General features: G+C 43.3%; 2 protein-coding genes across 14 annotated transcripts in view; one reads left to right on the forward strand and one right to left on the reverse strand.

Annotated features, from left to right (window-relative positions):
* scara3 (scavenger receptor class A, member 3) overlaps positions 1–6,054 on the reverse strand; it is an 80,130-nt gene extending 74,076 nt beyond the window's left edge. For 6 of the 12 annotated variants that reach the window (XM_072499488.1, XM_072499487.1, XM_072499484.1 and 3 more), the window contains exons 1-2: positions 5,389–5,664; positions 5,093–5,188 (exon numbers count right to left, since the gene is read on the reverse strand). In XM_072499488.1, coding sequence (XP_072355589.1) covers positions 5,093–5,099 — 7 coding nt within the window. In that variant the 5' untranslated portion in view covers positions 5,100–5,188; positions 5,389–5,664. The other 6 variants (XM_072499486.1, XM_072499478.1, XM_072499485.1 and 3 more) reach the window with 4 other exon arrangements.
* Positions 6,055–6,185: 131 nt separating this feature from the next.
* Positions 6,186–13,114, forward strand: part of clu (clusterin) — an 84,644-nt gene continuing 77,715 nt past the window's right edge. Inside the window, exon 1 of one of the 2 annotated variants that reach the window (XM_072499489.1) lies at positions 6,186–6,358. The gene's annotated coding sequence lies outside the window, so the exon portion shown is untranslated. Of the gene's footprint in view, positions 6,359–9,059; positions 9,200–13,114 lie in introns of those variants that run through there. The other variant, XM_072499490.1, reaches the window with a different exon arrangement.

Here is a 13,114-nt window from a genome sequence, read left to right on the forward strand (position 1 = left end):
GCCTTGGTGAGGCCACACCTAGAATAGTGTGTGCAGTTTTGGTCTCCTTATCTGAGGAAAGAAGTTTTTGTTATAGAGGGAGTGCAGCAAAGGTTTACCAGACTGATTCCTGGGATGGCAGGACTTTCGTATGAGGAGAGAATGAGTTGGTTAGGATTATATACAATGGTGTTCAGAAGGGTGGATCTCACAGAAACTTATAAAATTCTAACAGGACTAGATAGGATAGGTACAGGAAGGATGTTCCTGATGGTGGGGGAGTCCAGAACCACGGGTCACAATCTATGTGTATGGGGTAAACTATTTAGGCATGAGATGAGGAGAATTTTCTTCACCCAGAGAGTGGTGAGCCTGTGGAATTTGCTACCACAGAAAGCAGGCCAAAACAGTACGTTTTCAAGGAGTTAGATATAACTCTTGGGGCGAAAGCGATCAAAGGATATGGGGGGGAAAGTGGGAACAGGTTGCTGAGTTGGATGGTCAACCATGATCATAATGAATGGTGGAGCAGCCTGGAAGGGCCGAATGTCCTATTCCTGCCATTTTTAATGTTTCTATGTAAGCTGTGGACAGCCAATTAGGCTCAATTGGAGGCTGGTTAACAGCAGGTAACAGAGGATAACTGGGATTTTCCAGTCACCATCCAGTTTTCGGATGTAACGTGGGGCATTTCAATTGACATGAAGGGAGGCAATGAGCAGCAATCGGGGGAGGGGGGGGCGGAGTTCCTGGCGGGTACTGGTCCTACCTGCCTACGTGTGTCTGGGTGTGGTGAAGGGCTCCGCTATATAGAAATTTCCACCAGGTCTCCCCCCTGGCACACAGCAGCCCCACATCCATCCCCATCACACTGTGGTGGCATGGCAAGGCTGCTTTTTCAATTGTTTAATTTATTTTAACAAGAAGTTGCTGAGTAGACACCTTCACATTGAAATGGACGATTATTTACTTATCCTTTATTGCAACCGACTGCTCCTCCAAAGCTGGAGGGCCCCTTTTTGGTTCTTCAGCCTTGTAAGCCTGCCTGCCATCCTTAATTGATCAGGGAAACTGTCTCCATGCTAATTAAGGGAAGCCAGTCAAAATTCTAACAAGAGACTGTTACCAGATTGAGTACTCAGAAATTGTCCCGGCTTCTGTTTCTCAGCCCCAAAGGGAAAATTCAGATGGAGATTACAGCATGTTGCCAATGCCTTCGTGGGTACTTTCAGATTTATGTTACCTATTGTAGAATATTGCAAAATTTGAGCACTGTGCAATACTGCAATCCCTGCAGCCCACTCTGTTAGGGAGGTGTAATTATAGTTAGCGAAATGGCAGTTACCTGCAGGTGACAATGTATCATTAGCCATACAGAACACCTATTAGCATAGCTCTTCATACAATAACATGGACAGTGTCAGTAAAGGCTATTTAAAAAATATATATATTTTTATTCTCCTCCTTTTTCACATTTTCTCCCAAATGTACACCCACCAACAATAAACAATGATCAGCAACAAATATGTCAGTCCCCATAACAATAACGATCACATCCTCCCATCAAACCACAAACATCAGCCCACATGTTTACGTAAACAAATGACAAAAAGGAATCAGGGATCACCCATAGACACCCTTAATACACACAGCCCCCCACCCATTCCCCCCAACTAATGTTCGATGTTATCTAGTTCTTGAAACTGCATAATGAATAATGCCCATGAATTGTAGAACCCCTCCGTCCTTCCCCTCAGTTCAAACTTAACCTTCTCAAGAGTCAAGAATTCCAACAGGCCCCTTGCCATGACAAGGCACAGGGTGGAGAGGCTGCTCTCCATCCCAATAGGATCTGCCTTCGGGCAATCAACGAGGCGAAGGCTACGATATCTGCCTCCGCCCCCGTTTCCAACCCTGGCTGGTCCGACACCCCGAATATGGCCTCCCGGGGGCCCGGGTCCAGTTTCACGTGCACCACCTTGAAAATTACCCTCAAAACCTCCTTCCAGTAATCCTCTAGCTTTGGACAGAACCAAAACATATGAACGTGATTAGCGCCCCCGCCCCCCCCGCACGCTCACACACATCTTCTACTCCAAAGAATCGGCTCATCCTCGCCCTCCTGAGGTGTGTTCTGTATACCACTTCAGCTGTATCAGCCCCAACCTCGCACACGAGGTGGAGGCATTTATTCTCCGGAGCACCTCACACCAGAACCCCTCCTCTATAACCTCTCCCAACTTTTCCTCCCACTTTGCTTTGATCCCTTCCAGTGATGCCTTATCCTCTTCCAAAATAGCTCCATAAACCGCTGACACTACCCCCTTCTCCAGTCCCCCCTGTCGTCAGCACCTCCTCCAACAATGTGGAGGCCGGTTCCTCCGGGAAGCTCTGTATCTTCTTTCTGGCAAAATCTCGAACCTGCATGCATCTAAACATCTCCCCCTGCTCCAGCCCATACTTCGCTTCCAGCTCCTTCATTCCTGCAAACCGACCCCTAAGAAACAAATCTTTTAGCGTCTTAATCCCCTTCTCCTCCCATTTCCGAAAATTTCCATCCCACGTCCCTGGCTCAAATCTGTGGTTCCCCCGAATCGGCATTCCCCTTGACCCTGCACCTAACCCGAAGTGTTGGCTAAACTGCCTCCAAATTCTCAATGAAACTATTATTACCGGACTCCCTGAGTATTTCCCCGGAGCTAGCGGGAGCGGTGCTGTTGCTAGTGCTTTCAGTCCCGACCCCCTGCACAAACTCTCCTCCATTCTGGCCCACTGGGAATCAACCCCTCTGAACCAGCTCCGCACCTTCTCCACATTCGCCGCCCAGTAGTAGTACATCAGGTTCGGAAGACCCAAACCCCCTGCCTGCCTTTACCTCTGTAGCAGCACCTCTCTCACTCTGGCCACCTTCCCTCCCCATATGAACGAGGTAATCCTTCCCTCAATCTCTCTGAAAAAAAATTTTGGCAGGAAAATCGGTAGGCATTGAAAAATAAACTGAAATCGCGGCAACACATTCATTTTAACCGCCTGTACCCAACCCGCTAGTGACAGAGGGAGACCATCCCACCTTGCCAGATCGGCTTTCACTCTCCCCACAGTAAAGGCTATTTTACCAAAGGAACATCATAACCAAGGTCATTGCTATCCTCACCAAATTCACAAACATGCTGTTTCTAGCAGGGGTCTTGTCATTGCAGGCGCTCCTGATTTCAACCATACTAATGCAGACAAGAGTTGAAACTCTAGGTGTTTTTCCCCATGTAAGTCAAAGATTCTACAATGAATTGTTATCTCAATTATCCCCTCAACTTTGTACCTTCATGTGCCTGGGCTTAACATCTTGGGACGTAGGAATAGGAACAGTCATTCAGCCCCTCAAACCTGATCCGCTGCTATTCAATGAGATCAGGTTTGATCTGTATTCTAACTCCATCCACCCACTTTGACACCATGTCCCTCAATACCCTTGACTAGGTCACAGATTTATTATTAATGGAGTTAGAATGTGCTTTGTCAAAGAGTCATCCAGACTCAAAACGTTAGCTCCATTCTGTCTCCACATATGCTGTCATCAGACTTGTTGAGATTAGGGCAGCATGGAGCATAGTGGTTAGCACAATTGCTTCACAGCTCCAGGGTCCCAGGTTCGATTCCCAGCTTGGGTCACTGTCTGTGCAGAGTCTGCACGTTCTCCCAGTGTGTGGGTTTCCTCCGGGTGCTCCGGTTTCCTCCCACAGTCCAAAGATGTGCAGGTTAGGTGGATTGACAATGCTAAATTGCCCTTCGTGTTCAAAATTGCCCTTTGTGTTGGGTGGGGTTACTGGGTTATGGGGATAGGGTGGAGATGTGGGCATGGGTAGGGTGCTCTTTCCAAGAGCCGGTGCAGACTCGATGGGCCGAATGGCCTCCTTCTGTACTGTAAATTCTATGATTTATGATTCTATTATCAGCATTTTCTACTTTTGTTATTTGAATCTACTGCTATTAGTGGGGGAGAGCTCTACGTGTCTACTATCCTTTACACGGAGAAGTGTTTCCTTATTTCTCCTGAAGGACCAGGTTTTGATTTTATGGCCAAGATTCCCCCACCAGTGGGGAAAGAAAATCTGTCTCTATCCCACCAATTCCTTTCAAAATTCTAAAATCTTTATTCAAATCACCTTTTAACCGCCTATATTCCAGGGAACACAAGCCTGGTTGCACAATCTGAGAGTGCAGAAGCACCAGGTGCAATTATGGCTTTCAGAGGGGTTGAGGATAAAGATCTGAAGAGAAAACAAATTGCAGGCGTAAGGGAAATGACAAGGGAGTTGGATTAGCTTAGTTGCTCATGCAGGGATCTAGCAGACACAGTAGGCTAAATGGCCTGCTTCAGTACTATAATCATCCTGTGATTTCATTCTCTGATTCTAGTTTATGTAATCTTTCCTCATAATCACAGTAAAAAGTCTTACAACACCAGGTCATAATCATAGCTCTTGAAGCCCTGGTAACATTAGGGTAAACCCATGCTGCCCTCTTTCCAAAACTCATATTTATTTTCTAAGGTGGGTTACCCAGAACTGTTCTATCCCTCTAATTATTAAAGGCTAACATTCCACTAGCCCGTTACATTATTTATCAAAGGAGCGTTTCCTTGTTGTTAAAATGACGCATTTAATGGTTAATACAATGATCCTTGAGGAGAATGTTCCCTCCTCAATGCTACGCACAGATACATATGCACAATGTTTTTTTTTTACACATACAAACTGACCAAATGAATCTGTTTCACAATATCTGTGAGCTAAAGTAGAAATTGTTCCTGAACATTATTTAAAAGGTCCCACAGTTACAATGATGACAAAATATGTAACAACCAAATTTATCCGATAATGACTTTCTCAAGATCCCAAGCACTGAATGAGTTAGTCATTGTCAAACATCCGTGCTTTACATGCTACCTGACCGCACACATATACATGCACACAGACATATATTTTACGATAAGCTGCCTACATCAAACAATCTTATCAAGAGGGTATCAGGAATGGAAAAAAGAGGGCATAAAAAAGCTTAGCGAATAGACTTGCTAGTAAAATGGAACGAAGATGGTGAGGTACGAACTGACCTTTCATGTTCTGTAATTATATTATATCTGCAGTAAACGCCTGCTGCATCTCTGCATCAAAAAACACTTTCTTGGGAAGTTAAGCAGACGAGCGTCCTGTAACACAGTAAAGGTTGAGGATAACATTGCAGTGAACAGAAAGGCAGACACAGATGCAGACATTCAATTTGTTGCTTTAAAAAACCTGAATCTAGTCTGTAACTATAGATTTAAACATGCATCCTTTTATCTGTACATATTTTCAAAGATTAACGCCGTTATTGATTGTTTTTGAAGCACGTCATGATTACAGTTACCGACTTGTTTTCAGCTAAGTTTCCTTCATGAAAACATGTCTGGGAAACGCAGACTGCAACTAAAAGCTCCTACTAATCTTCCTTGTTCTGGAGCCTGAATAAACATCCTCACAGAGGGGGAAAAAAAGGCTGGGCTTGTTTTTTTTTTGCCCCGGCGACATGTTTCACGTTTGGAGAACCTTGCCCCCCCGGCTCGTTTTACTGGTGAAACATTTTCAGAGACGACGCAGCGACCATGTTGTCAGTCTGCAAGGTAACCGCAATGGGCGATGCTAATTGTTACCAAATGTCTGAAACGAGAGAGAAGTTCGCTTTCCATTGACACGTGTGTCGATCAGAGCTGCAAAGTGTGGAAAAGTATATTCCCTTTCGCCTCATTGGAAAAAAAAGTTTAACAATAAACAGGAAGTGTGGCATAAGAGTGCCCACAGCTGACAGGAACACGTGTGAATGTACAAAACCCCATCCCGGAGGAACTAACCTAAAAAAAAATTCCATTATTGCTTCTCCCAATGTATTAAACTACATTGAATATAATACTTCACTGGATGGGGATTTCTACCAATGATTTAATCCCCAATAAATAATTTTCCCGTTGTTTCTGAGTCGTGTAATCACACGAATTCGCCAGATGAAGGGAAGTTTACGTTCCAGCTAGAAATTAAACCCCCCCCCCGCTGTTTGTTAATGACCCCCCCTGGCGCCCCAGCGGCTTGTAGCCTGTGTCGTGTTGCCCACTGCTGGATCCAGGCAGCATTTGCACCGGAACGCCTGGATTCCAGTCATTCGGGGCGAAGACAGTCCATGTAGATTTTTCCAGAAAGTCCCAGCAAGCTATTCAACATTGCGTATTGGTGACTCAACAGAAATGTAAATGTAACCTTGAGAGCCAGGATAAAAAGGTCCAGGACTGCCGTGCGAGGCGGAGACCAGCAAGGGCAGTGACAGCCAAACTGACTGACTGTGCAAGGTATGGGCACAAGAAAGGGTTTGTTTATACAATTGCTAATGGCTTGGGAGGGGGCTGCTCCTGGTGTTTTGTCAAAAAGGAATGGCTTACTTTAAACAGCAGTAAATGTTTTGCAATATTTAAGTAACCCGATTTGGAAACATATTTTGCTAAAATATTCAATATAAAGAGAGTAACCATGAACCATCAACAATATAGATTTAGCCCGTGGCAATTATTACTTGCAGCATTTGGCAAACGAAATCGAAGCAATTTAACTTTAAAAATAAGCAATAATTGGCCCAGCCCGAAATATATTGTGGACGATAAATATGCTGCTTTTAATCGAGTTTTATATATTATTTGAATAATGCAAACGACGCCCTCTTCAGAAGTCTTGTCACAGAAAGAGCGAGAGCGTTTTCTAACACAAAGTTTAGAATGTAATGGTAAGTTGACAAATCCGACATTCGGTGTGTACTTAAAAGTATTTCGAAAGTGATTATGGACCCTCCCGTCATTTATAGCTGAGGTAAAATTGTAAAGGACATGTACAGGTATTCTGATACTGAAGAGATAGGATTCTCAGGGGACCTGACAGGATGGATGCGAAAAGGGTGTTTTTCCTCTTGTGGGAGAGTCAAGATCCAGAGGACATAATCTCAAAGTAAGGGTTAAAAAGGTTTAAAACAAATGAGGAGGAATTCCTTCTCTGAGGGTAGTGAATCTGTGGAGTTCTTTACTGCAGAGGCTGGGCTATCAAGTATGTTCAAGGCTGAGATAAACATATTTTATGTCAGTAAGAGGATCAAGGATTACAGGGATAAAGTGGAAAAGTGGAATTGAGGATTATATCAGGTCAACCATGATCTCATTGAATGTTGGAGCAGACTGGATGGCCTGAGTGGCCTACTTCTGCTCCTGTGTCTTATGGTCTTATAGAAGTTTTGCTTCAATGTTAAATAAATTTCACATCAGTGTTGCTAATTACTGTTCATTGTTTACTACTGAAGACATTATTGTACCGTTGATGCATTTTGTGTGGAGGAAATCCTGTCTTAGGCACACACAACTACATTATTTTAAAAAACACATAGGAGGAACATTGTTGTTATCCCCCAAACACTGATATCAGATTGTAGATTTATCATTTTGATTCTAGAATATGATCAAAATCTTTTTACAAACTGATCCAAACCAGGCAAATCACACATTCTGCCCTCCCAAAACAACCTTTTTACTGCAACATTGAAGACCCAGCAAGATCAGGATAGCTGAGATGACATATAATATAATGATATATAATGAGAGAAGTGGAAGGAAGAGTGGTCATAGCACAAGATAAAAGATAACTAAAATCCCATGGGGCAGTTCCCAAAGTTGAAGACTTTAAAATTGCTGAACATCTCTGCATCATATGGCACACACGTTTAATGTGGCAAAGGTGGAGCATTTCCTTTTTACCATGGAGAAAAATCTGAAAAAGACATAAGGGCAGCATGGTGGTGGTTGTGTGTGGGGGTAGTTGGGGAAGGGACAGAGCTGTGTGGGGGTGGTTGTTGCTCTTTGCTTAGTGTTAGCAGGATGTTGCCCTTCCCCACCCTTAGCCATTGCCCAGGCTTGGGAAGAGCAGCAAAACAGAGAAAATTAACAAATAAACAATGTGTCTTTACGTTTTAAACTGTTTAAATAAGGTTATTTTAGCAATATGACAAAAACATGTTACTAGCACCCATTCTATTTGTAGAGTCTGTAATTCTTTGCTTGCTATCATTATGGATGGTCAAGGTTATTGTTTTAGGTGTTGGCACACAGTCAAGCTGCAGTTACTTGTTCCCAGTCTGCTGCAGTCTGACTGCATCTCAGAGGGAGGGCTTTGAAATAGAGACAAGATAAGCTTGTTTTTACATTTGCCACCACAACTGATCTGAAGCAAGCTGGGATACTGGTTTATTTGTATGGTTTGATGGGTCTTTTTAAATCTTCTGTTTTAACTTTAATTCTAAATTTTTTAATTCCTGATTTTTTTAAAATTTAAAGTACCCAATTAATTTTTTTCCAATTAAGGGGCAATTTAGCATAGCCAATCCACCTACCTTGCACACGTTTAGGATGTGGGGGTGAGACCCACGCAGACACTGGGAGAATGTGCAAACTCCACATGGACAGTGATCTGGGGCCGGAATTAAACCCAGGTCCTGAGCGCCGTGAGGCAACAGTGCTAACCACTGCGGCACCATGCCGCCCTATTCCTGACTTTTTAACCTTAACAACTTGCTGCGATGGTACTAAGCGCAAACTGGGATCACCCTGGCTGTTTGGATACCTGACCTCAAAATGGTGGCTTCTTTAAGAGCACCAAGTTACCTGAGTGCTAAAACTGATATTTAAAATATCTGCAGTGGCACATCATTCAGGCATTAGTGAACTCAAATATTGGTAATAAATACAGAAAATGTTGGGAATTCTCAGGCGTTATGACAGCATCTGTGGAGAGTGAAGCAGAGTTAACGTTTCAGATTTTTGACCTTTCATCAGAACAGAATTTAACTTTAAATTTGAAGCCAGTGACAGTAGTAAATGACTATTTGCAGCATTTTATGTTTATATTTCAGTTTTCTAGCATCCACAGTATTTTGCTTTTGTAAAATATTGCCAATTTTAATTCTGACATATAACTGCTTTCAGGTGTAAATGATGCAATTTCAAATGCAAAGATTAAACAATACAATGGATCCTATCTGAAAGGGAAGCAATATTTGTTGTCTTTCACATATCTTGCACTGAATCATCAAAGTCAACTACATCTGGGTGCAATGAAGATCTTCTCTCTGAAATACGATTTATCGCAGTGTGGATCAAGTATGTGGCCCCAGGTGGTGACAAGGGTTCATTGTAATGCACCATGGAGGGTTACAATGCGGATTCCAATACTCCTCCATTCATTTCAGCTAGGTCATGCAGAAGAGTAGCTAAGTGAGAAAAAAACCTCACATTTGTATAGTGTCTTGCACAACCTAAGCACATTACCAAGTGCTTTGTCAACTCAGAATTTGCACTGCAGAAGGAGACCATTCGGCCCATCGAGTCTGCACCACCCCTTGGAAAGAGCACCCTACCCAAGCCCATACCTCCATCCTCATCCCACACCACCACCCTATCCCCGTACCACCCATTCTTTTTTGGACACTAAGGGAAATTTAGCATTGGTAATCCACCTAACCTGCACAGCTTTGGACTGTGGGAGGAAACCGGAGAACCCGGAGGAAAGCGGTTTGTAAATGTAGTTGCTGTTGTATTGTAGGAAATGTGGGAACGACATTGCACAGAAAGCCTCACAAACAACAATGTGATAATCACCAGACTTTCTTTTCTTTTGGTGGTTTTGGTAGGAAGATCACCATTGGCCTGGACACCAGAGACAAATCCCCTGTCCTTCAAAAATTGCCATAGAACCTTTTATATCCACCCATGAGGGCAGACTGGTCCTCTGATTAACATCTCATCTGAAAGGCGAAGGGTGGGGAAGGGAGTTTATTCATAGAATCATAGAATTTACAGTGCTGAAGGAGGCCATTCGGCCCATCGAGTCTGCACCGCCCTTACAAAGAGCACCCTACTGAAGCCCACATATCTATCCTATCCCCGTAACCCAGTAACCCCCACTTAACAATTTTTAGACACTAAGGGCAATTTAGCTTGGCCAATCCACCTAACCCGCACATCTTTGGAACGTGGGAGGAAACCGGACCACCCGGAGGAAACCCATGCAGACACAGGGAGAACGTGCAGACTCCGCACAAACAGTGACCCAGCCGGGAATCGAACCTGGGACCCTGGAGCTGTGAAGCAACTGTGCTAACCACTAACTGTGCTACCGTCTTGCCCTTGCCTATTGCTAACCACTAAGAACAGAAAAACATCCACCCACACAAAGCTCTGGCCTACCCCACCTACCCCCACACTCATCCACCACCTCAAATCATCCTCAGAACAGGACAGAAGTGTCATCTTAGAATATATGCACAGGTTTCTGTTGTGGGGTTTGAATTCACAACCGTCAGACATAAAGGTGAGCAAGTGTTAGCACTGAGCTACATGTGACAATGTAGGTTCAGTGTTTCACTTATTTAACGGACAGAATCTGCATGTGCGTTATAAGAACAATCTCAGCTAATAAATTACAGTTACATTGACAGAGGGCTGGTAAGTGTTTCATGACAAAGGGTGATAGTGGGTGGACATGCTGGTGTAATGATAATGTCACTCAGCTAGTAATTTTGGGTACCAGGCTAATGCTGTGGGGCAATGGGTTCAAATCCCACCATGGCAACCAATGGAATTTAAATTTAATCAACTAAAAGCTAATTCTTAGTACAGTAACCATGAAACTATCATTGATTGGCGTAAATAATCATCTGGTTCACGAATGTCTTTAAGGGGGTAAAAAAATGTGCCATCTTTACCTGTGACTCCACACCTACAGCAAGGGTCGGTGCAGACTCGATGGTCCAGATACCCTCCTTCTGCACTATCGGGGTTCTATGATTTTATGATACTGATGAAATTTTAACCAAAGGATCAACATTTATTAAATAAGAATAAGAGTCTTTATTAGTGTCACAAGTAGGCTTACATTAACACTATAATTAAGTTACTGTGAAAATCCCCTAGTCGCCACATTTCGGTGCCTGATCAGATACACAGAGGGAGAATTCAGAATGTCTAATTCACCTAACAAGCTTGTCTTTCGAGACTTGTGGGAGAAAACCGGAGCGCCCGGAGGAAACCCACGTAGACACAGGGAGAACGTGCAGGCTCCACACAGACAATGACCCAAGCCGGGAATTGAACCTGAGTCACTGGCGCTGTGAAGAAACAGTGCTAACACTGTGCTACCGTGCCACCCAATAATGAACTATATTATACTACCCCTTCACCCCAACTATATCTTTACAAATCTATACAGATTTACAAGGATAACACAAGTTACAAAGTCTATCTTATACTCTGATGTTCACAATAAGTACAGTCCATGTAAACGAAGAGGTGACCCGTGGTCAGACGCACCACACTCTGAAACCAAGTGACAGATGCCACCCCAAAGTAACTTCAATGGATCTCTCATCAGCTCCCTCCAGACACTTGTCACACCATGAGCCAACCAGTCACAAGGAACTCTGTCTTTCGCCCAAGGGTTTCCAATCTCAATGCTCAGAGCTCACATTGGAATCTTCTCCCAAGTAACACTTTCCCTCAGACATCTTCCACAAGGAATCTCCAGGGTTTAGATCTCACCTTCCAATGTGCTTCTCCCCTGGATTGTGGGGTACATTCAAGCTTTGCTTTCCACAACTCTCCGATACTCAGCTGTACTAACAGAACATCACTGCATTACATGCCCATAGTAAGGTGTCACCCACCTTTGGCTATCTCCTCGGATTTTCAAGCTTCTCATAAGCCCACTTTACCTTGATTTTCCCTGCAGCTTTGCCTTTTCCTCTGCTCCTTACTTTATCTTCCCTGAACAGGACCTTGTTCAGACTCTTGTTTGTGCTCCTTCACTCAAATGTCTTCCTGGGACATTCTATTTGTTCCACTCCCTGGTTTCTGAAACGTTCTGTTCTTTTGGGAAGTCTGCTTTCTGCAGTTCCCTCCCTTGTGTCCAGTTCACCTCCTGGCACCTGCTTCCAACTGGACTAAAACTGCACTCTATTTTGCCCTTTGTTGTGTGGCAACAACCCAGTTTTCTTTCCCTTTTTTAACTTCCTTAAGCCACTGACCCATTTAATAACACAGTTCCCCATTTTAAGGGTCATAAACCCTCAATAAAATGCATTCACACCAACAGACCCACAGACTTACAGGCAACTCTTTAAAGTTGAAACAAGGGCAGCATGGTGGCACACTGGTTAGCACTGTTGCCTCACGGCACCGAGGACCCAGGTTCGATCCCAGACCTGGGTCACTGTCCGTGTGGAGTTTGCACATTCTCCCCATGTCTGCTTGGGTGTCACCCTCACAACTCCAAGATGGGCAAGTGAGGCAGTTTGGCCATGCTAAATTGTTCCGTATTTGGGAGAAAATTTTTTTTAAAAATAAAAACAAATTAAACCAAAGCTCTTTCTCAACACAGAAATATAACTTAAACTTCAAGCTAAAATTTAGGAATTTAAGTCTACAAATGCAACTTTATGTTTCCTAACATCTCCGAAATAACCCAGCAAGTCACTCAGCTCAAGGACAATTAGGGATGGAAAACATATGCTGAACTTTCCTGTGACGGCTACAGCCCATACAAAAGGTTCTTTGAGAAATGTATTGTTTATCTCTTCTATTTTACCCTGGATTGCGAATACTGTGAGATGTGCGGAGCGCTCATATAATTTTAAAATGTGGAAGTGAAAATATACATTAATTACTGTATATTTCCGGTGTGCAGATACTTAACTCTCTTGATGTATTTCGATTAGAGCATCATTACCTGGTGCTATATTTGACATGGGCATGCTTGATACTGACACTGGCTGCAAATTTAAAACTAAATTCTGCATTCCTCAGCATTGACATTATTCATAATGAGGATCAGCCAAAGTAATTAAATTTAAAAATCACTAATGCTCAGATTGCGAATGCCTTATATCGAATTGTTCTGTTAAATGTGGTATTAGAGAGCAAATGTGTGTGACACATTCTTTCTGTTAATATAGGCATTACTACTTTGAAAATGGAATAAGGTCTGCAATAAAATAAAGTTGGCAATTTGACTATTAATGA

The sequence above is a fragment of the Scyliorhinus torazame genome, chromosome 4 (assembly GCF_047496885.1).
Source record: "Scyliorhinus torazame isolate Kashiwa2021f chromosome 4, sScyTor2.1, whole genome shotgun sequence".
NCBI classification, from domain to species: Eukaryota; Metazoa; Chordata; class Chondrichthyes; order Carcharhiniformes; family Scyliorhinidae; genus Scyliorhinus; species Scyliorhinus torazame.